Source organism: Pristis pectinata, chromosome 6, assembly GCF_009764475.1.
Source record: "Pristis pectinata isolate sPriPec2 chromosome 6, sPriPec2.1.pri, whole genome shotgun sequence".
In the NCBI taxonomy this organism is placed as follows: Eukaryota; Metazoa; Chordata; class Chondrichthyes; order Rhinopristiformes; family Pristidae; genus Pristis; species Pristis pectinata.
In genome coordinates this window covers 75,297,328-75,324,552 of record NC_067410.1, presented here as the reverse complement: position 1 = coordinate 75,324,552, position 27,225 = coordinate 75,297,328, and the positions used below count along the sequence as shown (strand labels likewise).

The 27,225-nt window shown below is 40.2% G+C and overlaps 1 protein-coding gene across 1 annotated transcript in view; it reads left to right on the top strand.

Moving 5' to 3' along the window:
• Positions 1-27,225, top strand: part of dock10 (dedicator of cytokinesis 10) — a 255,301-nt gene that overhangs the window by 91,634 nt on the left and 136,442 nt on the right. Inside the window, 1 exon segment of the mRNA XM_052017557.1 lies at positions 17,053-17,172. Coding sequence (XP_051873517.1) covers positions 17,053-17,172 — 120 coding nt within the window.

Genomic DNA, 27,225 nt, shown 5'->3' with positions numbered 1-27,225 from the left:
AAATCCTTTAAGGCCTCTCATATGTTGTGCCACATGATCTGACCATTACTCTGGCCCATGGTGGAAATGTGATTGATCATCTGATTAATAAGATGAGAGGTCATGGAATTATGGGCAAGGTAGCAAAATGGGTGGAGCATTGGCTGGTTGGCAGGAAGCAAAGGGTGGAAATAAAAGGATCTCGTTCTGGTTGGTTACCGGTTACTAGTGGTGTGCCGCAGGGGTCGGTGTTGGGGCCGCTCCTTTTTACCTTGTACATCAATGATTTGGATGATGGAATAAATGGTTGTGTGGCTAAGTTTGCGGATGACACCAAGATAAGTGGAGGAGTAGGGAGCATAGAGGAAATAGAAAGAATGCAGAGGGACCTAGACAGTTTAGGAGAATGGGCAAGGAAATGGCAGATGAGATTCAATGTTGAGAAATGTGCAGTTGTACACTTTGGAAGCAGAAATAAGCGGGTAGATTATTATCTAGAAGGAGAGAAGATTGATAGTGCGGTAGTACAAAGGGACTTGGGGGTACTCGTACAAGATACCTTAAAAGTTAACCACCAGGTTGGATCGGTGGTTAAGAAAGCGAATGCTATGTTGGCATTCATCTCGAGAGGTATAGTGTATAAAAGTAAGGAAGTGTTGATGAGGGTCTACGGGGCGCTAGTGAGGCCTCATTTGGAATACTGTGCGCTGTTTTGGGCCCCACATCTTAGGAAGGATGTGCTGACGTTGGAGAGGGTTCAGAGGAGATTTACGAGAATGATTCCGGGAATGAAAGGGCTTAAGTATGATGAGCGTTTGTCGGCTCTTGGACTGTACTCGCTGGAGTACAGAAGGATGAGAGGGGACCTCGTAGCGACATTTAAAATGTTGACAGGTAAGGATAGAGTAGATGTGGCTAGGCTGTTTCCCTTGGTGGGTGTGTCCAGAACCAGAGGGCACAATCTTAGAATTAGAGGGTACAGTTTCAAGACAGAGATGAGGAGAAATTTCTTTACCCAGAGGGTGGTGAAATTGTGGAACTCCTTGCCACGCACAGCAGTGGAGGCCAGATCAGTGGGGGTATTCAAGGAGGAGATAGACAGATATCTAAATAGTCAGGGTATCAAGGGATATGGGGATAAGGCTGGAAAATGGGATTAGAATAGTTTTTTTTTTCTTTTTCTTTTCTTCTTTTTTTCCCACCCCATTTCTTTTTCCCTTTTCCTTGGAGCAGACTCGATGGGCCGAATGGCCTGCTTCTGCTCCCTTGTCTTGTGATCTTGTGAAACATGACCATACAGAGGACCTTCTGCTTTTAATCACAAGTACTTGCATAAGTTAGTACAGAGTTCTTACTCAAATACCTTTTTGGAATCTTTGTGGTCTGGTTGAAAAATTAAATTTTGGAACAGCTTGGAGTGTAGATTTACTTTGGCGATGTGGCCATTGTGCTAACCACAGGGATTCTCTGTTAATAGACTCTATTTGAAATATCAGTGTTCAGTCTTTTGTTCATCAAAATTCAGTTCTCGGTTAATGTCGCTGGCTCATTCAAGTTTTAGTTGACACATGATAGAAACTAGACATGTTCTCTTCACATCCCATCCACCAAACCACTGGAGTAAATGAACATGTTGATTCATACAGCCCCTTGCAGTTCATTGCTCTGATTTATACAAGAGAAAGCCACCCAGGTTTTGCTCACCATTTTGGTGTAACTTGTAGTTGGTTCCATTTTGTACAGTGTAATAATAAAAAGATCATTTTTTCTGTTTGCATAACTGGCATATGACCTAGGTCCAAGTCTGTCCAAGTATACAAAACACTAAGTTTACTGATGGCATAAAATGTGATTGATTTTGTTTTGTATCCAGTAGTGCTCAGAAAGAAAATTCCACCAAGCTTTTGATAGATGTTGATGAGACTGGGAAATTATACTTGCTGAGAAGAATGTAATCATTTTAATCAAGACCTTTGCTCTGTCACCTTAAAGTTTGTCCTCCACTTGGTGGTTTTAATTGCACAATTTCCACTACTAAATTTAACTTGTTCAGGTGGTAATGTTATTCAAGCTTCTTTTGTCAATTATCTCCAAGAGGCAGTTTACAAAGATCAGCAAGCTGTAGTGCTTGTGATGAGAAGGTTTTCACAATGGGAATATTCTATTAAGTGCACATACTTTCTCTTCCAAACTTGCCCATTTGTGTACAGGCCATCTCATGTGTATGAGCTTGGCCTGATTATTGGCAGGTTTACTTATTGCGTAACTATCTGACTCTTCCTCTTATATTCCCCAGGGATTATATTCACTAACAGATCAGTTTAAGCTTTTCTGTACCCATTTTGCAATTTGTGACTCTTTCAACTTTTACATTAATGACAAAACTTCTAATAAAGGATGGACAGGACACTAATAAACATTGTTCCACTTGATTTTGAGAACATAAATGTCAAGTGAGCTTCAGTACTGTGTTTGAAATTTTCCTCACAATTAGGCATTGTAGACTTAAAAAACCATCCTGCTACTGTGGGGGAGTAAGGTGTAAGGTTTTTGAAAAGAGCATGAGAAAATTGCATTAACAAATAGAAATTTCAACATTGGGCCCTCAGATAACAGTAGAGTGTTAATGACTGAAAGATCATAAAATGATTTATTTTGTGAAAGATGTTGAAAAAATGAACTTTTTTTTTAACTTTTTGGTATTTTGGCACAATATCTACAAATTTCAATTATAGTCAAGAATACATGGCTGGATCTCCTTCTCTGTCTGAGTCAGGATTAAGAATTATTGCAAGTTACATGTTTATTGTACTGAATACATTTTCACCTCACACAATCAGTATGGATTTGAGGGGCTGTGCACAGATATGCAGTTTGTTAAATTGTAGTTAAGTGTTGCCAATGGTGGGGATGTTTGGGGAATGGGATGGGGATGGGGGTGGGGGTTCAAGAAATGTTCCAACTTTTCAAAGTAATACGCCTAAAATTGAAGCAACAAAGAATTTAAGAGTCTGCAGAGTGTTTTACTTAGTTATGCATTAAATATTTAACAGACATTTTGACTTGCTAATGAGTGAAGGGCTGCATTCCAAGCCTCCTGTTTTGTTTTCTCTGTGAGAATCCTTATTAGGCATTTAGCAAAGCATGTCACGATGGCTTATTCAAACCTCCAAACAATTGAGAAGGATCCAGAGAGCAAGACAACAACTGGTTCCCAAGTGTTCCTGACTTGCTGAAATCCTTCCCACAATCCAAGATGGTTTAAGTGACCTAGGGTATTCAGAGTGGTGATTTTGGTAGCCTGATATTCCCCCTGCTATTTTATACAAACTTAATAGCCTGTGACTGGAAAGATAGGTGTTTTTGGGGTTGTTCAACAGGAAAAGAATGAGAAGTCCAGGAAAATCTACCCTTATGGGATTTCCCCAAAAGAAGAAAGGGAAATTTGTTTATTGCCTAATTTAAGTATGTATTTAAAGACTCATTCTTCAGTGCTATATTGATGTTGGTACAGAGCATGGAAGATTTCATGGCACATTTTCAAATTAAAAATCATTTTGTATTGACAATACATTGATGGCCCAATTGCCATGTATAGACTTCTCTCAGCCACCTACCACCACTTCATGCCACTTCCAGCATTCTCCTCAGTCTGGTGGCTTCAGTAGATTATGCCTTTGAGTCATCTTTCATCATTTCAAGTTGGAAATACCATGAGGACATCAGAATTAAAGATTAGCCCAAGTTACTCATTAAATGGATTTCTTTTCAAAAAATGGTTTGAACATCAGTTTTATTCTCCGTGCATGTATGATGTTGTAATAAAGGGGCTAAAGGAATGACTGCTTGAATTAGTGGCCCCTTCAAAGGTGCCACCATGGACAATTAAGCACATCATTGGTGGCAGCTCTGGATAAAAGTTCTGCTGCCCTGTTTGAAGAAAGGAAAAATGTTGTGAGAAAAACAGAAGGAGAAATGGGTTGACGTGGTTGCAGGATTACATGAGAATTGCAAAATTGGGAGAAGTTAACAGATATAGGAATGGTGATCATGAAGAAGGTGGCAAACAATAATATATAAAAGGTGAACAGATAGAAGGGGGAAATAATTGGTAAAATCATGCTATTCAAGTTGTACCTCATTTTTAAGCAAATATTACTTTTATTGTATATTTACATTATGTTGTCTTGTATTTCATAAGGATAATTTCATTATTTTGTTTTAGAAACAATACTCTAAGTCCCTGGGAGAGAATAGTGCTTTACACTAAAATTTGCTAGAGACAGAATCTGTATTGCGTATCACTTAGAATCCACAATAAAGCCCTGATCATGATCAAATGGAGGGTTTTTTGGTAAGTCCAGTGGGGAATCTCCAAGAAATATTCCATTAAATGAAAATCTGCCTCGTGCAATTACCCACTTCTTTGTTGGAGTCCTTGACATTTAGACAAACTACCAGCATTGCTTCTAGAGGGAACTTTAAAGACAGCCACTTCAGGCATTTAGTTTGAAAGGATGTCTCGTAATCAGGTATGCTCTGTTTCCAAACTAAATGCAGTAAAGCTTTAAGAATTACTTAACACTGTGCTGCCATTCTTTTATTTTCATCACATCAGTCATCTCTGAAGTATTTGTTTTGCCACTTTAAATATACTATTATTAATATATTTTTAAAGCAACTGTACTGAAATGAAAATAAATTTACTTCCTATATTTTAATGTATTTACCGTTAATGAGCTGTGATTACAAATCAACATGGTTAGCAATTCTAAGTGTGCTTTGGGGAATTATACCGCAGATCAACTTGTATGGGTTTACCAATGGTGCAGAAGTCTGTCCATTCAAACTTACTTATCTTCATTGTTTCTCCTAGTACAGCTGAATGGACTCATTTATTATCATTACATTAATGGAACAAATGTGATGCTTTGAATGTGCACTAATAAAAATTGTTTGTAAGACATAATATCAATGACATAAAAAGAAAAATCTGAAGAATATCTTGTCTAACTGATCTGTTTTTGCTTTTGAAGAACTCCATTTTTGTTACCAGTGAAGGTGTTTGCTGATACTTAAATGAAAATGCAGCCTGTGAATCAGTTGATCACTTTATTGGGGTAGCGAATCTAATGGAAAAATTACTAAGGTCATAGTCTATGACATGTCAGTGTTGCTATGGTGTATGAATAGAGCTGAGCTATTTTATTTTTAGTAAAGTTGCATGTAGCCAGTTTCTGGTAAATCTTACACCAACCATCGTGACATGTAGTTGTTTGATTGTTTGTGTAGTTTCAAAGTATGACTGCTGAAACCCTCTTGAATAACTTTAATATCTCTGCTCCTACTCAAAAGATCAGCTCAAGTGAGAGTTCTGCATTGATAACACACTGAATTAGATATAATGCACCAAGGTATATATAACCTAAAGTTATCTGACATTAACGTAACCACAAATTTTGGAGTTGGACAACAATTTTCTGAGCATTCTTCATTCAATTTTGATCCTGTCACTTGCACCATAACTAAAGTGCTGTCAACTTCAGCACACCCGATTCTCATAACAAGACCTTGATTTCTTTTTTTAATGTCTTTAATTCTATTTGTATTTCTCTACAGATGGCAGTGAGGTCATTTGTAAGGTGCACAATCTGATTTTTTCCAATCTAATAATTTGAAATTTTATTACATGCCTGACACATAAATTTGAAAAATTTAGGGGAATATTCGAGAAAAGATAATTGCACAGACAACTTAAATCTGATGCCTGTTAGCTGTTGCAGAGCTGCATTTTATCTGTTTCATTTTATAGTTAAGATTTGTCCATCAGAACCAGGCTTTCCAACCCGGTCCAGACGACCATATGTGTCGGGCTTGAAATGAAAACAGAAAATGATGGAAACACTCAACAGGTCAGGCAGCACCTACAGAAAGATAAACAGACAATGTTCGATGAAGACATGAGGGATTGCAGATGCTGGAATCTGTAGCAACAAACAAGATGCTGGAGGAACTCAGCAGGTCAGGCAACATCTGTGAAGAGAAATGGACAGTCGACGTTTCAGATCAAGACTGTCGGCTGTCCATTTCCCTCCACTGATGCTGCCTGACCTGCTGAGTTCCTCCAGCATCTATTTAGTTGTTAATGTTTGACAAAGGGTCTCCAGCTCTGTTTCTTTTTCTAGAGTAGCTGCTTAACCTGCTATTTCCAGCATTTTCTACTTTTTTCAAATTAACGCATCTGCAGTTTTTTAAAAATTTTCATTCTGTAGCAGCCTTGAGTGGGTTTAGATTTGTCTGATTAGGTTGTGTTTTAATTTTATGTCTGAGCAGATCTCTGATAAGGTGAAGAGGTTAATCTGTCTCTGGATTTCTTCTCCATGTTTTAAGTGACAGCAACTGACAGCTGTTAGATTCATGAGACTCAACTTCTAATTTGTCAGACAAAGTAATTTTGATCCCATTTTAAGAAAGGAAAAAAATGAAAACAAATAGGGGACACAATTAAGTCATTCCTGTTGGCAAAACTTTTGCCCAGTTTCTGCTGGAGAATGAAATAACTATAGAGAGAGGCCAAAGGGGATTGGAGGAGATTCTGAGAACGATGATACTCGGGTGGCTCTATTGAATCACCCTGCTAAGCTAAAAGAGCACTTTAATGGCTATTTTGTATTGATGCAACAAGAGTTGGCTAAGCCCCACCAGGATCTTTCCTTGCATCTTGAACACAAAAGAATTCCTAACCAAGTACTGGCGAATGTTGGGATTGGTTACAGCATTCATTGCTGCTTCTGCAAGGTGGAGGTGTGGGGAGATGGTAATCATTAACATCTGTCCTTGTGCACTGCCGATTTACCACAAGCATTTCCAAAGTAGACCCCAGTGGTACAGCTGACACTATAGATCTCCTTCCCCTTTAGGGCAGCAGCTAAGAGCAAGAACATATGGATTGATCACATCAAGGGTTACATGGTGGTGCAAAACCATTCCTATGGCACTAAGGATGGTGCAATGGACTTGATGGGCCGAAAGGCCTGTATCCTTGCTGTATAGCTCTCAGTAAATGGAAACAATTTCTGACACTAAGTGTTTCCAATTTATAGCTGGTTTGCGACCATATCCAGACAGCTGATGGATGTCCAGAGAGCAATCTTTGCACATTTCATTAAATTAATCCACTGTACTCTCCATCTTTGACCAAATGGTGGCTGATGCAAGAGAAGGGTTTCCTCACTGCTTGTCTCATGATTACGTGTGAGCAAGAGAGTCATGCTGCCACCAGCAATCTCTCTCAGCCAATTGTTAGCATGCATAAATAAACCTTATGATGCCTGAACCACTCCACAGATGTCTTCCAGTACAGAACAGGACTTCAAATCCCGGGTGGTTTGCTGCAAACTTCAAAAACCAGCAATCATACAAACTTAGCCCTTGGTGATAGCTGTGGTGCAGGAGGTGGAGGAAGAACAGGAATGAAAGCAGTGTTAGGGACCCAGATCATGCTGTTTGTGATTAACTGATCGGATGGCTGTCCTAGTGAACATGTTTCCACTTTCCCATTTAAAATATAGTTCCCATCTTAACTTGACCTTGTTGCTGATCATGGCAGCATCCACTGGTATAGAAGCCAACACCAAATCATAACTGCAAACCACTTCCATATCAACTATAGAAAAGCCACAGGGATTCAATTGATCATCACCGTGTATTCTCTTAGTGCCTTTCCCTGTCCCAGTGGTCCTATGCATTGCTCTGTCAGTAACTGCAGCATGGAGGGTAGAAGCTGCTGCTTTTCAGTAGAGGAGAGTGTAGCTGGTCTTCAGGGACAATCTCGAGCATCACCGGGCTTAGAAGGCCTGGCTTTGGGTTAATCATCTTGGCTTGAGTGACAATATTGTGGGCTAGCTGTCTGACAACAATGGCATGGTCACTGGCAGAATGGCAGAGGTGAGATGCTGATATGTACCATTTTATGAGGGGACATCTGATCTGTGGTCTACAAGACCACTCCCACTCTACTGGAGGTTGCACAAGTAACCTTTGTAATCTGATAGAAGACCAATTGCAGACATATCCCCTTGCATATTGGTGTCAGAGCCTTGATAACGGCAGTCTTGAGCAAGAAAATTATGTTGTGTTACTACTGTATGATGTCACCTCCCACAACACCTGGGCATTGGATGGCTTCTGTCTGTTTTGCAATGGAAGCTGAGACATTGATCCCCAGAAACTGCATGGTGGTTGAAGTGCAGCTGGATACCACTTCTGTGTTGGAAAACATGAGCTCCAAGCTCTGGTAAATCTTTATGCAAGACTGGAATATTGGGATCTGGTGAGGCAATAAGTAAGGCTTTTAGTGCTGAAATCCCAACAAAGAAGTGACACCAGTTTTGTGTGCAGCTATCACCTGGTCAGGTGGGTTGGAGTCGATTGTACAATATTACTCCAGCACGTTTTCCAAGGTTGTTTAATCTATCCTTCTTCAAATTTGAAAATATTTCATAATACTAAAAAATAACTAAATGCATTTAACTAAACTCAATTGTCAAATGTGAAATTACTCTCGAGCAATCTACTGCTCTACTACTCCACTGCAATCTCCTGCTCTAGGTTCTACTGCTCCCCCAGATGTGAGATTACTCTATACTGAGCCTTGACCCTTGCAGCTGCACCTTTCCATTCAGGTTATTGGACGTGCAGCTCCCACAGTGTAAGATTTGGGGAACATCAGAGCACCATCAAGAAAAGGCAGTTGAAGAGTGGTGGTGCTTGTGTGCAAAATGCAGGTATCCTGAACTTGGGGGCATTTATGTGATGAATTGCTGGCAGATCTGCACAGAAATGCTGGCATTTCCCCCAAAAGTTGGGGTCATTGCTTTCAGCTTCCTTTCTCCACATCTGACTTCTTTAATTTAAAATAAAGCTGAATGCTTTATTTTCTGGCAATGAATTGCGTTGCCATGCGGCTACTTCTGCTTTCATATGATGTCACTTGGTGTCATGTGACTGATATCATCACAGTTTTCCTATTTCATTTTTTTCTCATTTGCCACCAACAGAGAGGGAAGTGTTATAAATCCATTTCTGTTATGTTGCTCTGGAGAAGTGTCATTGGCCAGAAACATTAATTCTTTTTCTCAACAGATATTCCCTCACCTGATCACCATTTCCAGTATGTCTTGCTTTTATTTTGGATTCCCAACATCTTCACTAATTTGCTTAAGTATTTATAAAGCCTGATACCACCTGGCCTGTTGTGCTAGGTGGTGTCATGAAACAGCATACCCTCTGACTTTGTCTAATGTTACTGGGTATCTCCCGTTAATAATAAACACTTTGGGGGTAAATGGACTCCTGAAGCCAAGCAGTGTGAACCACAATTGCACATTGAATATTGGATGCTGCAAATCATCAGATGTTTACTAACCAGCCCTGTCATTTTCTGATATGTGTTTCTGTAGTGCACTTCTCCAGACCACAACCACATAGACAGAAAATGACTTGGGTTTTACAATCATCACGTTGTGCATTGCAATTTGTCAGCAACAGGAAGGCTCTGTTGATGTTTAAGTTGCCTATTGGACCTACCTATCTGGCAAAAGTAAATTAGTTGAATGCCACAAGAATATATCTGAAATTAAATGCATATGGAATAAAATACTTCTGCACACATAAGTGATGAAACTGCATCTCCTTAATTAAAGTTTACCTACAAACTACCTGTTAAATCACTCTCAAGTCATTGGGAATATAGAATGGTATTTTATAATTTCTGCATAAAACCACTCATGCCACATCCTGTCTCTATGATAGTTTTCTGTCTGGTTGTTTAGTCTTATGCTCTTTTTGGTTGTTAAAGGTATACTTCCACATTCCGACCTAAGCAAGCTTTACTTACTTGCTCACTTACCTTTGACAATTATCTTGCATGCTGCAGTTTTCAAGTCAACAAGAAATGATATTGAATCATTTCATTTACAGGATTTTATGTAAAAATGATATTGGATGCGTACATGTTGTTAACTTCAAAAGAAGGAGATCTTGGAGTGTTTTTTTTTGCAAGACCTAACCATTTCAGTGTAGGAGGAAGTTGTGTTCAGATTAGCACTGGATATGCCTGGTGTTATCAACATATACCAGCAACAATTGTGTTGAAATTAGGTTATGCTAATGATTAGCTGAATTTGCACAGTGTAAATTTATAATGAATTTGATAGCCAAATCTGCCATATTCAATTGGTTGTCTTATCCTTAACTATATTTCAGCATAAAATCCACATTAAAATATTTCGGAAGACAAGTACTATTTTAAATGTTGCAGACTTATTCAAGAGAAGGAAAGATTAAATTAACAATTATGGATCAGTCACCTTAATGTCAGTGGTGGAGAAACCTTTAGAAACAAGGTTATGGGAGAAGATTAGCAGTCACTTGTTCAGACAGGCAGGACAATCAGAAAGCATATGTTAAGGTCAGATGGTGTCTGATGAAGTAATAGGCAGGGTGAATGAGTGTCGTGCATTTAATGCATATGTGTGCTTTGAAAAGGCATTTCATAAAGGAGCACATATTGGGCTTTGTTTTTGCAAAATTAAAGCCCAGTGAACAAATAGAGCAGTAGCTATTTGGATACAAATTTAACAAAGTTTAGGAATTCAAAACAATAAAGAGGATGTCACTAGACTTCCAAAAGCCATAGACTGGTGCAATAGAAGAATCCATGGCAGATGAAATTTAGTGCTGAGTATTGTAAGGTTTAACTGGAAGATTTTTTTTCAGGAAGAGTGACAACAATTGGTCACATGTAAAGAAAATGCAAGGAGGTAAAGGCTTATGTGTTATTATGCACAATTGGTTAATGAGTCATAGACTCAGACAGCATGGAAACAGGCCCTTTGGCCCAGCTGGTCCATGCTGACCAATCTGCCCATCTAACCTAGTCCCATTTGCCTGCATTTGGCCCATAACCTTTCCTATCCATGTATCTGTCCAACTGTCGTTTAAAAGTTGTTACTGTACCCACCTCAGACACTTACTCTGGCAGCTCATTCCATATACACACCACCCCTCTGTGTGAAGACATTGCCCCTCAAGTTCCTATTAAGTCTTGCCTCTCTTACCTTAAACCTTTGCCATCTAGTTCTTGACTCCCCAACCCTGGGAAAAAGACCATGTGCATTCACCCTATCCATGCCCCTCATGATTTTATACTCCTCTATAAGATCACCTCTCAGTCTCCTATGCTACAAGGAAAAAAGTAATAGCCTGTCCAACCTCTCCCTATAACTCAGACCCTCGAATCTTGGCAATATCCTTGTAAATCTTTTCTGCACTCTTTCCAGTTTAATTACATCTTTTCTATAGCAGGGTGACCAAACCTGAACACAATACAGCCTCACTAGCATCTTGTACAGCCACAACATAACCTATACTCAGTGCCGTGACTGATGAAGGCTAACATGCCAGAAGCCTTCTTCACCACCCTGTCTGTGATTCCATGTTCAGGGAACCATGTATCTGAACTCCAAAGTCCCTCTGTTCTACAACACTCCCCAGGGCCCTACTGTTCACTGTGAAAGTCTTACCTTGATTTGACTTTCCAAAATCCAACACCTCGCACTTCTCTGATGTGGCAAGATAGATTAATGGATCAGTTAATTAAGCATCCATGGCTATATGAGGAGTGTAAAAGTACAGAAGCCAAGCAGTTACTGGTATTTCTTTGGTATTTCATCTTCATGAAATACCAAAGCAACAAAGCTGGAGTTTTGTACCTGTTCCTCAACACTATAGTTTAGGAAGTATATGGAGTCATTGGAGTGGATCCAAAAGATATTGATCGAAATGGTTCTGAAGATGAATGAACATGGATAATGTAGACAAAATGTAGAAAGTTTTGGGCTGTTTTCTGCAGAACAGTTAGAAGCTGAGAAGAGATCTTTTAGAAATTTTATGGTGGTTGAAGGATTTTGAAGCAAAGGGCAAGTTCTAAGATGATTGTGATAGGAATCAGTAAGTACACAAAGATTTTTTTTCTCTTCTATGTAGCTAGGATTCGGAATGTATTGTCTGCTTTGGTGATGGATACAAATTCAGTAGTAACCATCAAAATGGAAATGGATAAATGCCTGAAGGAAGAAAAAAATTACAGGGATATGCAAAGGAACCAAAGAATGGGACCAACTGAGTTGCTCTATGAAAAGAAAAGTTTAAATTTGGAGTGCCGTATTTTTGACTTCTATGATACACAAATCAAAAGTTTAGACTTGCCCATTCCGTAGCCTGGTTATGAAACAGAAATGAATATTTAAGTTTGTTCTATAAGCTTTTTGAGACCCTTCCTTTTTGATTCATGTTGCATTGGAGAATATTTTATCCGTAAAATCGGTCCTTTACTCTTTTTTCTGTTTTGAAAGCTGCTATTGAATCTGTTTCTTTCAGTTAGTAGATTCAAAATCACTTGGGTAAAACAGCAAAAAAATCAAACCACTCCTACTTTTTTTCCATTTATTTCTGTTTATAGACACCAGTAGCCAGTGGAGATGTTTCTCCTTATTTACTGTACCAAAAGCTAATATAGCTTTTAACATTTCTGTTAAAACTTTCTCCAACCCTCACTTTTCTAAGGAGAATAATTGCAATGTAAGTAATTCTTTAAACTCAATTAAATAATTCCTTTTGGTTCTTCTTAAACAGTTTCTCAGGATAGAGAATGATTTGCTCTCACCCTGGTTTTGTGGATTCTAAGGTGGCTGATGAGGCCAATGTGAGAATTAGAGTTTTCCACAGATGGTCCAGGAGATGCCTGACCAGGTGGGTGTGTAGTTTTTGAGGCAGTGTGCTCCTTCCACTCTTTATCTAAGATTTCTCTGTGCATCTGATGCATGGACTCGAAGTTTTCAAGAGGTTCCCGGGAGGGATGTTTTATTCTTTGAAGGAGTTTTGAGCATTTTTTTTTGAAACCTTTCCTCTTTCTCCTGTGACAGAGTTTGGAATAGGATGTCAGGAGTCTAGTTTGGGTGTGTGAATGACCTGTTCTGTCCAATGTAGGTGACCAGTGAATTTGGAGGATTTTATGGAGACAGTATTGGTGGTTATTCTTTAAAGTAACTCGAGGTGTCACTTATGATGAGTAGTCCAGGTGTCAGAAGTACATGGGAGGGTAGAGATCACTGCTACATGGTAGACATTGAGTTTTGTGCCATGTCTGAGGTCTTGATCTTCAAGTACCATTTCCCTCTATTGACTGTGGCCCTTCTGGTACATTAAAGGCAATGGTGAATTTCTTATCAATGCCTGCCTTTGCTGAGAGATAGCTCCCAAGATATAGGGTTTTCCATGTTTCACAGGGTTATGTTGTGAGCCCTTATTATTGGAATGCAATGTGGTGCAGTGGGGGAAGATTGGTAGAGAACCTTTGACTTGCGGATCTTGATCACCACTCCCCCTCTCCTCTTTATGCAGGCTGTTTTCCCTCTCCACTCTCAGTCCTGATGCAGGGTTTTGACCCGAAACATCAACAATTCCTTTACCCCATAGATGCTGCTTGGCCCACTGAGTTCCTCTAACAGATTGTTTGTTGCTCCAGATTCCAGCATCTGCAGTCTCTTGTGTCTCCATCGTTAAGGGGATAACTTCAAGAGGATTGCAGCTTTCCAAGAAGATAGCTCTTCATTACCTTCTCAATGTAATTAGGGATGGGCAATAAATGCAAGCTGTTTTTGTGATGTCCACATGTTAAAAAAAATCTTGAGTTCTTCCTTTCTTTGCGTTTATGCACATGGACATCAAATACAATTGGAGAAAGATTTGCCCAGCTCTTAAACCTTCAAAACTAATGTTGTCAAAGGCTGAACCTAGTTTAACTTTAATAATTCTTTTTTTCAGTTGTAACATTGATTTTGTTTTGTGACTGTGCATAATAATCAGCAATGGCCAATGTTGGATCAATGCAATGAATATTTGATTCAGGTCATTTGAAGGAAGTTGGCAACTAAACCATCTAAGAAGAAAAGTCTCCACATATACCATCTCCCACTTTTCCTTTTTTCTATGTATTTTACTTTTTTTTGAACAATTTGCTCTAAGTGTAGAAATTGATCTGGATTTTTATCTCTATTCATCCATGGGATGTCAATGTTGATGACAAGACAAACAGTAATTGCCCATCCATAATTGTTCTTGAGAAGGTGGTGATCTACTGTTGTTCATATTGAAGATGTTTCTTCAGTGCTGTTAGGTTGGTGAGTCCAGGGATTCCGAAACAGCATTGATGAAGGATCACTGAGCCATTTTCCATACAGGATAGTGTGGAACTTGGAGTGTAACCAACAGATCTTGCTCTTGTTCCTCTGGGTGATGGTGGCTATTGGTTTGAGAGGTGCTTGGAAAGTTTTTATATGGTACCCTTTAGCTGTGGTGTGTCAGTGGTAGAAGTGGTAAAAAATTTAGCTGGTGAATGGTTTATCAATTATGTGGACTGCATTGCTCTAGATGTTGTCAGCTTCCTGAGAGTTGAGGCTACACTCATCTGGGCAAATGGAGAAAATTCCATCATACTCTGCTTTACAGATACTGGAACTGCTTTGGGGGAATTGGGAGATGAATCACTTGTCACAGAAAGTTTAACATCCAACCTACTGGCCTGTGGATGGTCCAGTTAATTTTGTGGTCAAATGAGACCCCCAGGATGTGGGGGAATTCAGTGAAAGCAATGCCTTTGAATGTCAAAACAAAGGAGCTGGGTTCTCTCTTTTTGGAAGTGGTCATTTGGAAAAGTGATTGACTTATCAAGTTCTGTGAGGTTGAATGAATAAAAGTTCTCTTTATTTCTATTAAATATTTGAGGACCCAAAAGCACTGTCAAATCTGTTTCTTTCTTTATCCCCACAGCAGCACAGCAATGTAATTACAGATACTAAGAGTCAGCAGTACTCCAAAAACACAAAATATCTCCTCAATAATGCACTGTCACCAGATGAAATATTTCTAATACATAATTCCTTTAAAGCCTGTGTCTGTTACAATGTCTAGCTTTCAGTGTTGTGCTACAAAAAAAACTGGAAAATTTTCAATAATAAATGGTTTTCTTCACATGACCATTGAACATCAATGTTTATGTTGGTTTCAATATAATTCTAATTTTTTGAGTGGCCACATTCTTTTATTAATGAACATAAACAAGTGTGTGCTCTACAGAGATCTATTAAGGGTTTTCTTTTTAGTTTGAGTACCAAAATACTTACAATCGTGATTATTTAAGTAATCATGATTGCCTATGTTATTCCTCAAGAGAACAGTATCTTTTCAATATTGACATGTTGTCCGTCTATCACCATACCGTATTTAAATTCATAAAGCATAATCTATAATAGTTAAATTTTTAGTGTCTGGATTATTGAAGGTCATTTTACAGAATTAAAGATTTGAGGACTGGCAAAATTTCAACCTGCAGCAGATGGATGATAAATTGATTTATCTTTTGACAGCAGTTAAAGCCATAAAATATGTGAAAGCATGTAAAACTATGGAAGAAGAAAGCATGTTGCAAAACCATGTAGTTTTTATGGGAAAATATTGAAAAGCTTCTTTTCATCAGTAAATGACAAGCACTTTTGGAAACATTCTTATTCTTACAAATATGTCAGTTTATTTGATCCCCAGGCAGAATGTTATAAAACAGAACCCTAAATACAAGTGGAAGAATAGATATAATATTCCAAATATGATGTGTTCATAGATGCACAGCATTGTTGTTATGGTTACTGTAGTTAGTCAGCCAATGTTCTTGATTTCACAGGAAGTATAGCTGGCAGCACCATTCTTTCATTAGTTCTCATAATCCACTGATCACTGGAGCATGCTGAGTAGACACAAAGCTTTGAGAGTTGGATCTCTGTTTCCATTTTGTACAATGCTTTAAGGTCAAATGCAGCCCTAAGAAGATTTCCAATTCAGTTACAATCTACGCTGTAATGCCCCAATGAAAAATAATCTTCAGGTTGAGCACTGAGCTGAAATCAAGTTATTCATGTAACTTGCCATCAGTATTGCCAAACATCCAAGATATATTTCTTGTTCAGTTCCATAAGTAACCTTGCATGAATAGCCCAAGGCCATTGTTTAACGAAAATCTTGTTATTTTTGTTAAACAATTTTATGAGGCCTTTGTTAACAGTTAAGAATCAGGAAGTGAAACTGTCCAGTTTTTGTGGTACATGGTAAGTATGTAATCGAGTCGTGAGTTCATCTGAGATAATGACGTTATACTGTGTGATTTAAGCACACATGGTGGTGATTGATGGTTTGCCTGCAGTAAAGTATGTTCTGAAGCTCCTGGCATCTCCTTGAGATTATTATAGATAGATCTATGGAAAGACAGCAGGAGTTCAAGCAGGAACTCCATCACCATTCTCCCTAGGGGATTAATAGATAGGCAATAAATGCTGGCCTTGCTAGTGAAGTTTGTGTCATGAAAAATGAATACTTAACAAGGTCACCTCCAAACACATCAGTGTTTCCATTTGGTATGAGAAGACGGTAAATAGGGAAGATCTGTAGGAGGTAACCAATGAACACAGTGTGGGTGGTTGGAGATGGCAGATGATTTGATGAGACCTCCAGGTAGAAGTCCAGCCCTTGATGGCAATCTGAATTGGCAGAGGTGTATCTGCAGCTTTTACTGCATGTATTGATGTGGTGCTGATGCCAGTTAGCAAGTTGTTGACAGTGCATATGCTTATATCATTGTTCCGAGGCAGAATTTTGTGAGTATTCATTCAAATGCAAGCAATGTAGTCTTCAGAAACTTTGTATTCAGTTTTAGAAGTGAGAAGAAATGAGAAGGCTGTTAACTGGTGGTGATAATGGGATGGTATTACAAAACATGATAATAAGTAAATAAAAATAAATACACTGGAATAAGTGTGAAACAAAAAGTGTGAGTTTGGGATGAGTGAGGTTCATTCACATTCTATGTAATCGCAACTGTTCACTGTATTTTGGAGTCTTGTGTGGAGTTTGCAATATTTAAATACAGATGAACTAATACTTTCAAAATTTTTTTTCTTGAAGCAAGAAAAGCCAAAAATCGTTGAACCACTGGACTATGAGGCAGTGATTGAAGAACTTGAGAGCCAAATTCAAGATGATCCCCTCAAAGATATGTTGTTCTTTCCAGAAAATGATTTCTCCGTAAGTCGAGCTTTTATACTTGAAAAGCTTTTGTTCCAGCCCAGCTGTTCATTGAGTGTAAAAAAGAGAGCTTTTTTAACTCTGTGTTTTGTGGTACATTCAACATAAGATCAAACTCATTTCCGGTAAAGATAGTTTCACTACAGTCTTCATGCAAAACTCTTAACTCTGTATCAATGGTGCTTTTTATATTTTAGACTATCACCTTTTGTCTTTAGCCATGTTCTTACTGATAATGCATAACCCATATATTTTCTTTTCCACAATAGCAACTTATAAGGACCACTAATTGTTCTGATATGATGATTGGTTGTGGCGGGCTGAAGTGAATGCACATTCTGAGTACTATACTCTTAAACAAATGCTGCCAGGCACATATGAGGCCGTTTTACTGCAGGTGTACAATAAAGTTCTGAAACACCAGATAAGTGCCACACTAGAAGTGCAGGGAAAGTTGTTTGTTTAATTCAGCAACAAGACAGAAAATGCTGTAGGTACTGGGCAGGTCAGGCAGCAGCTATGGAGTGAGAAAGAGTTAATGTAAGAGTAAATCATCAGATTTGTAAAAGCAGGAAAACAAGTATGTTCTAAGTTGCTGAGAGGGAGAGGAGTGGAAAGAACAGAGGGAAGGGTGGCTCACCTTACATCAGAACAGTTTAGTTCTGACACAAATGAATAAGACAATTTGCATGTGCCTGCTCTACTTTAGTGTCTGACTTCATCTTGTCCAATTCTGTTTTCTGTAGGATTCCATCCCATTCTCCCAGTTTCTCCATTGTATCTGTTCTGATGGCAAGACTTTATACTCCAGTGCTTAAGAGATCTCTTCCATTTTCCTTAACCGTAGCTTCCCTCTTCAATAGTTGACAGGGCTCTCAACCAATACCAATACCAATACCACATCTCCTCTATTTCTCAAACTTCTGTTTTCGCTACCTTTCCTTCTAGCCAGGTCAGGGTTAGGATTCCCCGTGTCCTCAGCTTCCAGCTCACCAACCTTCATATTCAGTGGAGCAACATACAATCTGCTGGAGGAACTCAGCAGGTTGAGCGGCATCTGTGGGGGTGATAGAAATTGTTGACGTTTTGGGTCCCTGCGTCAGGACTGAGTGGAGAGGGCAGATAGCCAGTACAGAGAGCAGAGGGGAAGGGGTGAGACGGGCCAGTAGATGTTCGGTGGAAAAAGGAGGGGTGAAGGATGATGGGCAGATGGAGTCAGATTGGGGGGGGAGGAGGGCTGGGGTGGATTTGTTGGCAGGTGGGTGATAGGTGGAAGCAGACAAAGAAACAAAGGGGCAGATACAGCCAGGTGGGGGAAGGGGAAGGTGAGGGTGGAGACAGCTTGGCGGATGATAAGTGGGAACACAGAGGCTACCACTGCTGGAACCTGATGAGTAAGGAGGGTGATAATGGGAACCATTAGGGGAAAGGTGAAGGGCAGATTGAACCAGATGAGGGAGGGGATTTGTTGGGTGAAATGTGTGGGTAGTAGGTGGAAACGGAACCAGATGGGGTAGGGCATCCACCAACTACCAAGTTAAAGTTACTGGAGTGAATTCTGAGGGCCAAGATCTACCAGCATTTTGAACTGCAAGGACTGATAAGGGATAGTCAGCATGGCTTTGTATGCAGGAATCGTGTCTCACAAATTTCATTGAGTTTTTCGAAGAGGTAACGAAGAAGATTGATGAGTGCAGGATGGTAGACGTTGTCCACATGGACTTCAGCAAAGCCTTTGACGAGGTCCCAAATGGAAGGCTAGTCTGAAAGGTTAGATCAAATGGGATCCAGGGTGAGGTGGCCAGTTGGATACAAAGGTGGCTTAGTGGAAAGAGACAGTGAGTGGTAGTGGAGGGTTTTAATTCAGATTGGAGGCCTGTGACCAGTGGTGAGCCATAGAGATAGGTGCTAGGTCCACTGTTGTCTGTCATCTGTATTAATGATTTGAATGACAATTTTGTTGACATGATTAGTATGTTTGTGGATGACACCAAAATTGGTGGTGTAGTGGACAGTGAAGAATGTTATCTAAGATTACAACAGGCTCTAGATGAACGGGAGAAGTGGGCCAAGGAATGGCAAATGGAATTTAACTCGGACAAGTGCGAAGTGTTGCATTTTGGTAAGTTAAACTTGCGCAGTAAATGGTAGGGCCCTGGAGAGTGTTCTAGAACAGAGGGACCTAGGGGTACAATACATAGTTCCTTGAAAGTGGCTACACAGGTAGACAGGGTGGCGAAGAAGGCATTTGGCATGCTTGCCTTCATCAGTCAGTACACTGAGTACAGGAGTTGGGATGTCATGTTGTAACTGTATAAGTCATGGGTGAGACCACACTTGGAGTATTGTGTGCAGTTCTGGTCACCTAGCTATAGGAAGAATGTCATTAATCTGGAAAGGATGCAGAAAAGGATTAAAAGGATGTTACCGGGACTGGAGGGCTTGATTCATAAGGTGAGGCTGGGACTTTTTTCCCTGGAGCATAGGAGACTAAGGAGTGATCTTTTAGAGGTGTACAAGATCATGAGAGGCATAAATAAGGTGGATGGTCACAGACTTTTTCCCAGAGTAGGGAAGTCCTAGATGTAGAACCTAGATTTAAGATGAGAGGGGAAAGATGTAAAAGGGACCTGAGAGGTAACATTTTCACACAGAGGGTGGTAGGTATATGGAATGAGCTGCCAGAGGAAGCTCTAGAGGTGGATACAATTACAATGTTTAAAAATCATTTGGACAAGTACATGGATAGAAAAGGTTTATAGGGATATGGGCCAAACACAGGCAAATGGGACTAGCTTGGATAGACATCTTGGTCAGCATGGATGAATAGGGCCAAAGGGTCAGTTACCATGCTGTATACCTCTTTAATTCTATGATGTTTGACCCACCGAATTCCTTCAGCAGATTGTTTGTTGCTCCAAATTTCAGCTTCTGCAATATTCTTCATATTCAATGAATCGTCCTCGATAATTTTCACCACCTTCAATGAGATTCCACCACCAGACACATCTTCCCATTCATAAACGAAAATCAAATGAAACCCTGCAGATATCTGAAATAGTGCCAGGAAAATGCTGGAAACACTTAGCAGGTCTTGCAGCATCTGTGGAAAGAGAAACAAGTCAACATTTCAGGTCAAATAACCTTTGTCAGAACTGGGAAAGAGGGTAAACAAGTTAATCTCAAGTTGCAGAGAAAATGGGGGAAGGCTGGATAGGAAAGGGGAATCTCCCTGATAGGGTGAGACTAGGGTTGCCATGGTGATATAGTGTTGATGCAGATGACTTCAATAGATACTGTCTGACCTGCTGAGTGTTTCCAGCAATTTCTGTTTTTATATCTTTCCTTCCACTCTCCTTTCAGCATTCTGAAGGGACGTTTCCCTGCACGACTCCCTGGTTTATTCTTCCTTCCCCACTAGTCACTCTCCTTCTCACAGCACTTTCTCAAATAGCCATGGTAAATGCAATAACTGCACTGTTATCTCTTCACTTTCCATCAGCCAGGAACATAAACAGTTCTCCCCAATGAAACAGCAATATACCTGCCCTTTTTCCAATTTAATGTTTGGCATTCAGTGTTTACAGTTGGAGAAGCCAAATGCAGTTTGGGTAACTGCTTTGCAGAATACTAGTTTTTAGTCTGCCAAGGTGACCTAACTTCCACTTGCCTGTCACTTTAATTCTCCTTCCCACTCCTGTGCAACTTCCTTATCACTGGCTTTCTACACTGTTCCAACAGCACCTGAACTTCCGTCAAGGCATATTGCAGGCCTTGAGACTTAGTGGTGAATTCAGATTACAAGTTTTCCCTTTTTTTGTGGCAGAACTGTCCACTTTTGATGTAAAGTCATCCACCTGTAACATTGACTCAGTATCTTTTCTCTCCACAGATGCTACCTGATCTGTTGAATATTTCTAGCAGTCCCTTTTTATTTCCAGTTTCCAGCAACCACTGTGCACTGCATCTCACAGTTCCAGTACATTGATTTTTTTTCCTCTCCTTTGCTGCCCTCAATTCACCTTCCTCTATTTAAACTCTTCCAGACAGATCAGCTATGATTAACTAGGGTTCATCCCCTTCTCTTAGATAGTATCAACCTTGGTCTCTACCCTGTCACAGACATTCCCTTTGTTCTCTCCACCAGCAACCCCCACCCGTGATTCCTGGGAAGGCAGGACTGTGGCACGAGGAGGGATAAGGTCAACTTGGCTTGCATTCACTAGAGTTTAGAAAAATTAAAGGAAATCTTATTGAAGCATACAAACTTCTGACAGGCCTTGACGCTATACATGGAGGAAAGACATTTTCTTTTGCTTAGTTAGCTGGGGGCGTCTAGAACTGAATTCACACTTTCAGGATATTGGGTAAGACACAGGACTGAGATGAGAAGAAATTTCTGGAAGAAAAGGAAGAAATGAAGCCTCCTCCTCCTTCCATGTCTGGAAGAAAATGGAAAGCAGAAGTTAAAAATAATGATAAAGATATGGCTCAGGTTTTTAAAAAACACATGACTAATATCAACATTATTCCTTGTCCCATGCACTACTTACTGTTAAAAAAGAGAAACAAAGGACTGCAGATGCTGGAATCTAGATGAAAAAACAACACTATGCTGGAGGAACGCAGCAGGCCAGGCAGCATCCGTGGAGAAAAGCAGACGGTCAATGTTCTGGGTCAGGACCCTTCTTCAGGACTGAAGATAGGAAAAGGGGAAGCCCAATATATAGGAGGGAAAAGCAGAGCAGTGATAGTTGGACAAAAGAGGGGAGGTGGGGTGGGCACAAGGTGGTGATAGGTAGATGCAGGTAAGAGATAGTGATAGGCAGGTGCAGGGGAGGAGGGGAGAGCAGATCCACCAGGGGATGGGTCAAAGGTAAGGAGGTAGGTGCCCCATGGGTGGAGGGGAGGAGATGAAAAAAATAGATAAAAGAGAGAGAGTCGAGGAAAGGGAAGAAAAGAAGAGGCATGGTTGGTGGGGTGGGGGGTTTGGTTTACTTAAAGTTGGAGAATTTTATGTCCATGCCATTAGGCTGCGAGGTCCCAATATAGAAAATGAGGCACTGTTCCTTCAGTTTGCGTCTGGTCTTCTCCTGGCAGTGGAGGAGGCCAAGGACTGACCTATCAGTGATGGAGTGGGAGGGGGAGTTGAAGTGACTGGCAATGGGGAGATGCAGATCACAGTTATGGATGGAGTGTAGGTGTTCTACGAAAGCATCACCTGGTCTGCGTTTGGTCTCGCCAATGTAGAGGAGGCCACAGTTGGAGCACCGAATGCAGTAGATGATATTAAGGGAGGTGCAGGTGAATCTCTGTCTCGCCTGAAAGGACTGATTGCTGTTTGGGTCCCTGGATAGCGGTGATGGAGGTGGTGTAGGGGCAGGCGTTGCACCTATGGTAGGGGGAGTGGAAAGTCCCCGGGGTGGGAGCAGGATGGGTGGAGAGGGAGGAGTGAACTAGGGAGTCATGGAGAGAGCGGTCCCTGCGAAAGGCAGAAAACGATGGGGAGGGGAATATATGCTTGGTGGTAGGGTCCCGTTGGAGATGGCAGAAGTGGCGGAGAATGTTGGATACGTAGCCTGGTGGGATGAAGTGTGAGAACAAGGGGGACACTATCCCTGTTGGGTCTGGGAGGGGTGGGGATGAGAGCAGAGGTGCGGGAAATGGCAGAGATGTGGGTGTGAGCTCTCTCGACCACTGTAGGGGGAAGCCACAGTTAACAAAATAGTTGGACATCTCAGATGTCCTGGAGTGGAAAGCCTCATCATGGGAGCAGATGCGGCAAAGGCAGAGAAATTGAGAGAAAGGGATAGCATCTTTGCAAGGGACAGGGGGAGAGGAGCTGTAATCAAGGTGGCTGTGGGCGTCAGTGGGTTTGTAGAAGATGTCGGTGGATAATGAATCTCCTGAGATGGAGATGGAGAGATTGAGAAAGGAGAGAGAGGTATCAGAGATAGTCCAAGTGAATTGGAGAGCCGGGTGAATTACTGTTAAAAAAGTACTCAGTATGAAATGAGCCTACATTATTTGCAAACACCTGTATTAGCTAAGGAGACTATAATTTAGTAATTATAATATAATTCTTGATTCATGATTTAACTATGCTTGGACCAAGACTGTGATGATATCTGGTATTGATTTGTAGAACTCAGAACACAAATAAACAGGTTCTTTGTAATTAAGTGTTATGATAGCATTGTCAATGCTTGATTCCATCACTTTGCTGATGTTTTTATGTAGACTGAGAAGACATTTACTGGCTGGATTGGATTAATCCTGCTTTTTGAGGACAGGCCATACTTGTACAGATTTCCACATTGTTGGGTACATGCCAGTGTTGTAGCTGTAGAGAAAACAGATTGACTGGAGTTGTAGCTGGTTCCAGAGAACAAGTTTTCAATACAATTGCCAGGATGCTCACGCATTCCATAGATCTGCCGCAAGCAGTCCCTTCAGTTACTTGTGGAATTAATTAAACTGAACTAGCTTCTGTGCTGGAGGTTGTCATGGATGACTCATTTGACAGATCTGGCTCAAGCTGCTCGCAAATACAATGGTCCTGGTATTTGCACTTATATGCTGGTCTCTGCCATCATTAAAGAAGGGAATGTTCATGCAGTCTCCTCCTTCCTTTTGCTGTTTAACTGTCTACTGTCACTTACAACTTGATGTGTTGGATCCGCAGAAGTTTAAGCTGATTTGTTGGTTGTGGGATTGCTTAGTTTGGTCAATAGCCTGCTGTCTTCACCATTCAGCATACATGCAGTCTGGTGTTAACTTCCTTCAGCTGGCACCTCATTCCTTCTGGAATACTGTTTTGCACTCTTCATTGAACCAGGATTGCTCTCCTGGCTTAATGGTGATGGCAGAATGACGGATATGCCAAGACCTAAGTTTACGGACTGTGATGGAATACAGATCTGCTGCTCCTGATGTTTGAAGCCATTTCCTGAATACCCAGCTTTGCGCGGCTAGATCTGTTCTGAGTCTATCCTGTCTACAGTGATGGAAGTGCCACACAACATGATGGAGCACATCAACAAGGTGGAAATTTGTCTCCACAAAGACAATCAGTTGATTACTTATACTAGTGCTATCAAAAACAGATTACTGAGGACAAAGTCTGGAAGAATTTTTCCCTGTTGGTTCTTTCTTCACCTGTGATGATGCATCCAGATTGGCAGGTATATCTTAAAGACATAGCTCTTTGTGATGACGATGGAAATCCTCCATCTTTACTGCCCTCAGTGCTTCTTGGAAGAGGTGTTCAAAATAAAGGTGTAGCAATTATCTGAGGAAGGGTGGTGGGCAATAATCAGCAGCAGACTTTCTTGCTGCATTTGACCTGATGGCCTGGGGTCCTCTCAACTGTGTCCCAACTCAGGTGGGGTTTGTTTTCTGCTGGTACAAGTCGGGGCATTCCAGTGGCTAGTCTGTGACATTACCTGAAAGAGATGGTTTGAAGAGAACAACTGCATTCGGTTTAATTAATCTGTTAGACAGTCCTCCCAATCTCAGCACACTCCCATATCTAAGTAGAAGGATTTTGCAGGTTCAACTGGATTGTCTTTGTCTTTATTGAATCCTGGACCTTGTTCCATACTATGTGACCCATCTGAATTTTCCTGTGTTTTTTAAGTGGGTTAATATATCTGAATGGGTTGTCAGTCATTTCAGAGGGCAGCTGAAAATCAAGCACATTACTATGGATCTCAGGTCACATATAGACTTGACAGGATAAGGATGGCAGATAACCTCTGAAGGTATAAGTGAAACAGGTGACTACAATGCTACTATTCCCTGTTTCTTAGTTTAAACAAATAATTATGATGATTGGCATTCCATTAAAACTGTATTTAAAATGTACTAAATACGGTAATCTACCTGAAAGAAGTACATTTACATAGTGCCTTTCATGTCTCTTTAAGGACACCTCAAAACAATTTGCAGTTATTGAGATACATTTGAACTCTTCTTACTATCGTAACATCAGAAATGCAACAACAAATTTGTGTGTAACAAGCTCATTAAAGAAGCCATGTGGTAATGAACAATTAATCTGTTTTAATAATACAGATTGAGGACAAATAATATGAAGGACCATAAGATAATTCTTCCAATTTACCTTGAGTTTTAAATTTCTTTCTTGATTTGCTATTGATGCCACTTTCTCATTCATAATTCACTAACCTGCTTCATCCTCGTCACAGTTCTCTCTTTGGTCAAGCTTTCAGCTACTATCATTTCCTCTCCCCCCTACCCCGCCCGCCCCCCCCCCCCCCCCAAACACATACACAAGCCTTGTGGTGTCAGTGTATGTTATTAGTTCATTTTTATCTCTAAAAAAATGTTTGGGATATTTTATTACCATGAAAATGCGTGTTGCCACACCATCTTCCTTAAAATTCCTGTTAAAATAATATTATCCTCATGGCCTGGCTTAGAGGGGATTAAAAATAAATCATTATAATGAATGCCAAAGTATTTAGACTGCAGTGTGAGGAATTTATATTTGAAATGATTGCTTATGGAAATACAAATTTTAGATTTAATAATATAATGTGGGGATTTTCTACTGGAGCTTCTGGCTTGTGATTTATGTATGTAAAATGCTTAATGCCTGCTTGAAGCAGTCACAGGAATCTCTAAAAATGTTGTCAGACACCTTCTGATAGACCTTTAATGTGTTCCATAAAACTGGACCACATTATGCCTTTTTTGCATCCACAATTACATCACTTTCCACCCTGACAGGTTTTTATCATTGTTCTTTTTCCCATGGAAAGCTATTAGAGTTGTACTTAAAAATATATTAAATGAAGTATCAGAAAAATCTATATGTACGGAAGTACAGAGGTAAAGACAGCATGGATATGCAAACGAGCAATTCCTCCCAATGGTTAAACAGCTGGTGCATTGGCAAATTTTCAGGGAAATGGTCAGTAAACCTAAGAGGGGAATAAAAACAGAAAATCACGGTACGGTATGGTACCGTGGCACAGTATGGCGGTACAGTAGCGTAGCGGTTAGCGCGACACTATTACAGCGCCAGTGATCAGGGTTCGATTCCCGTCGCTGTCTGTAAGGAGTTTGTACGTTCTCCCGTGTCTGCGTGGGTTTCCTCTGGGTGCTCCGGTTTCTTCCCACATTGCAAAGACGTACGGGTAGGTTAATTTGGGTTTAAAATGGGCAGAGCGGACTCGTTGGGCCGGAAGGGCCTGTTACCACACTGTAAATAAAATTTTAAAAAATTAAAATAATCAACATGTCCGGCAGCATATGTGACAAGAGCAACAGAGTTATCATTTCAGACTCTTGAACTACAGTAACTTCCATTGTAACTTAATACTTAAAGAAGGGAGGGAAAAAACATAGGGAACTGCCGATCTGTTAGCCAAACATCATTAGCAGGGAAAGTGTTGAGACCGGTAAGGAAGGATGTAATAACAGAATACCTAGCAAGGAGTAATGGGAATGAACAAAGTTAGAATGGATTTATGAAAGGGAAAACATAAAATTTAGAACCTGGGGTCACAGTTTCAGAAAAAGCGGTAGGCCATTTAGGACTGAGGTAAGAAGAAATTACTTTATTCTGAGGATGGTGAATCTGTGGAATTCCCTACACCAGAGGGTCGTGGAGCTTCTGCCACTGAGTTCATTCAAAACAGAGATCAATAGGTTTCTGGATATTAATGAAATCAATGGATATGGGGATTGTGCCAGAATGCCATCATCTTGACGAATAGTACAGCAGGCTTGAAGAACCAGATGTCTTACTCCTACTCCTAATTTTTACATTAATGTTAATTACTTAAAATGTCAATTCTTTTTCTCTCTTTACAGATGCCAGCTGACCAGCATTTTCTGTTTTTATTTCAGGTTTTCAGCATCCACATTTTTTGCTTTTTGAAACCTAACATTGGAACATTGGTACCATTGCACCTGAAAATCAGGCATTGGGTGTGATTTCGCATTTCCATCTATCTGTTTTTGATGAACAGCTATTCAAAATGCAAAGGGCAATAAATTTATATTAAACAATTTCTAATGGAA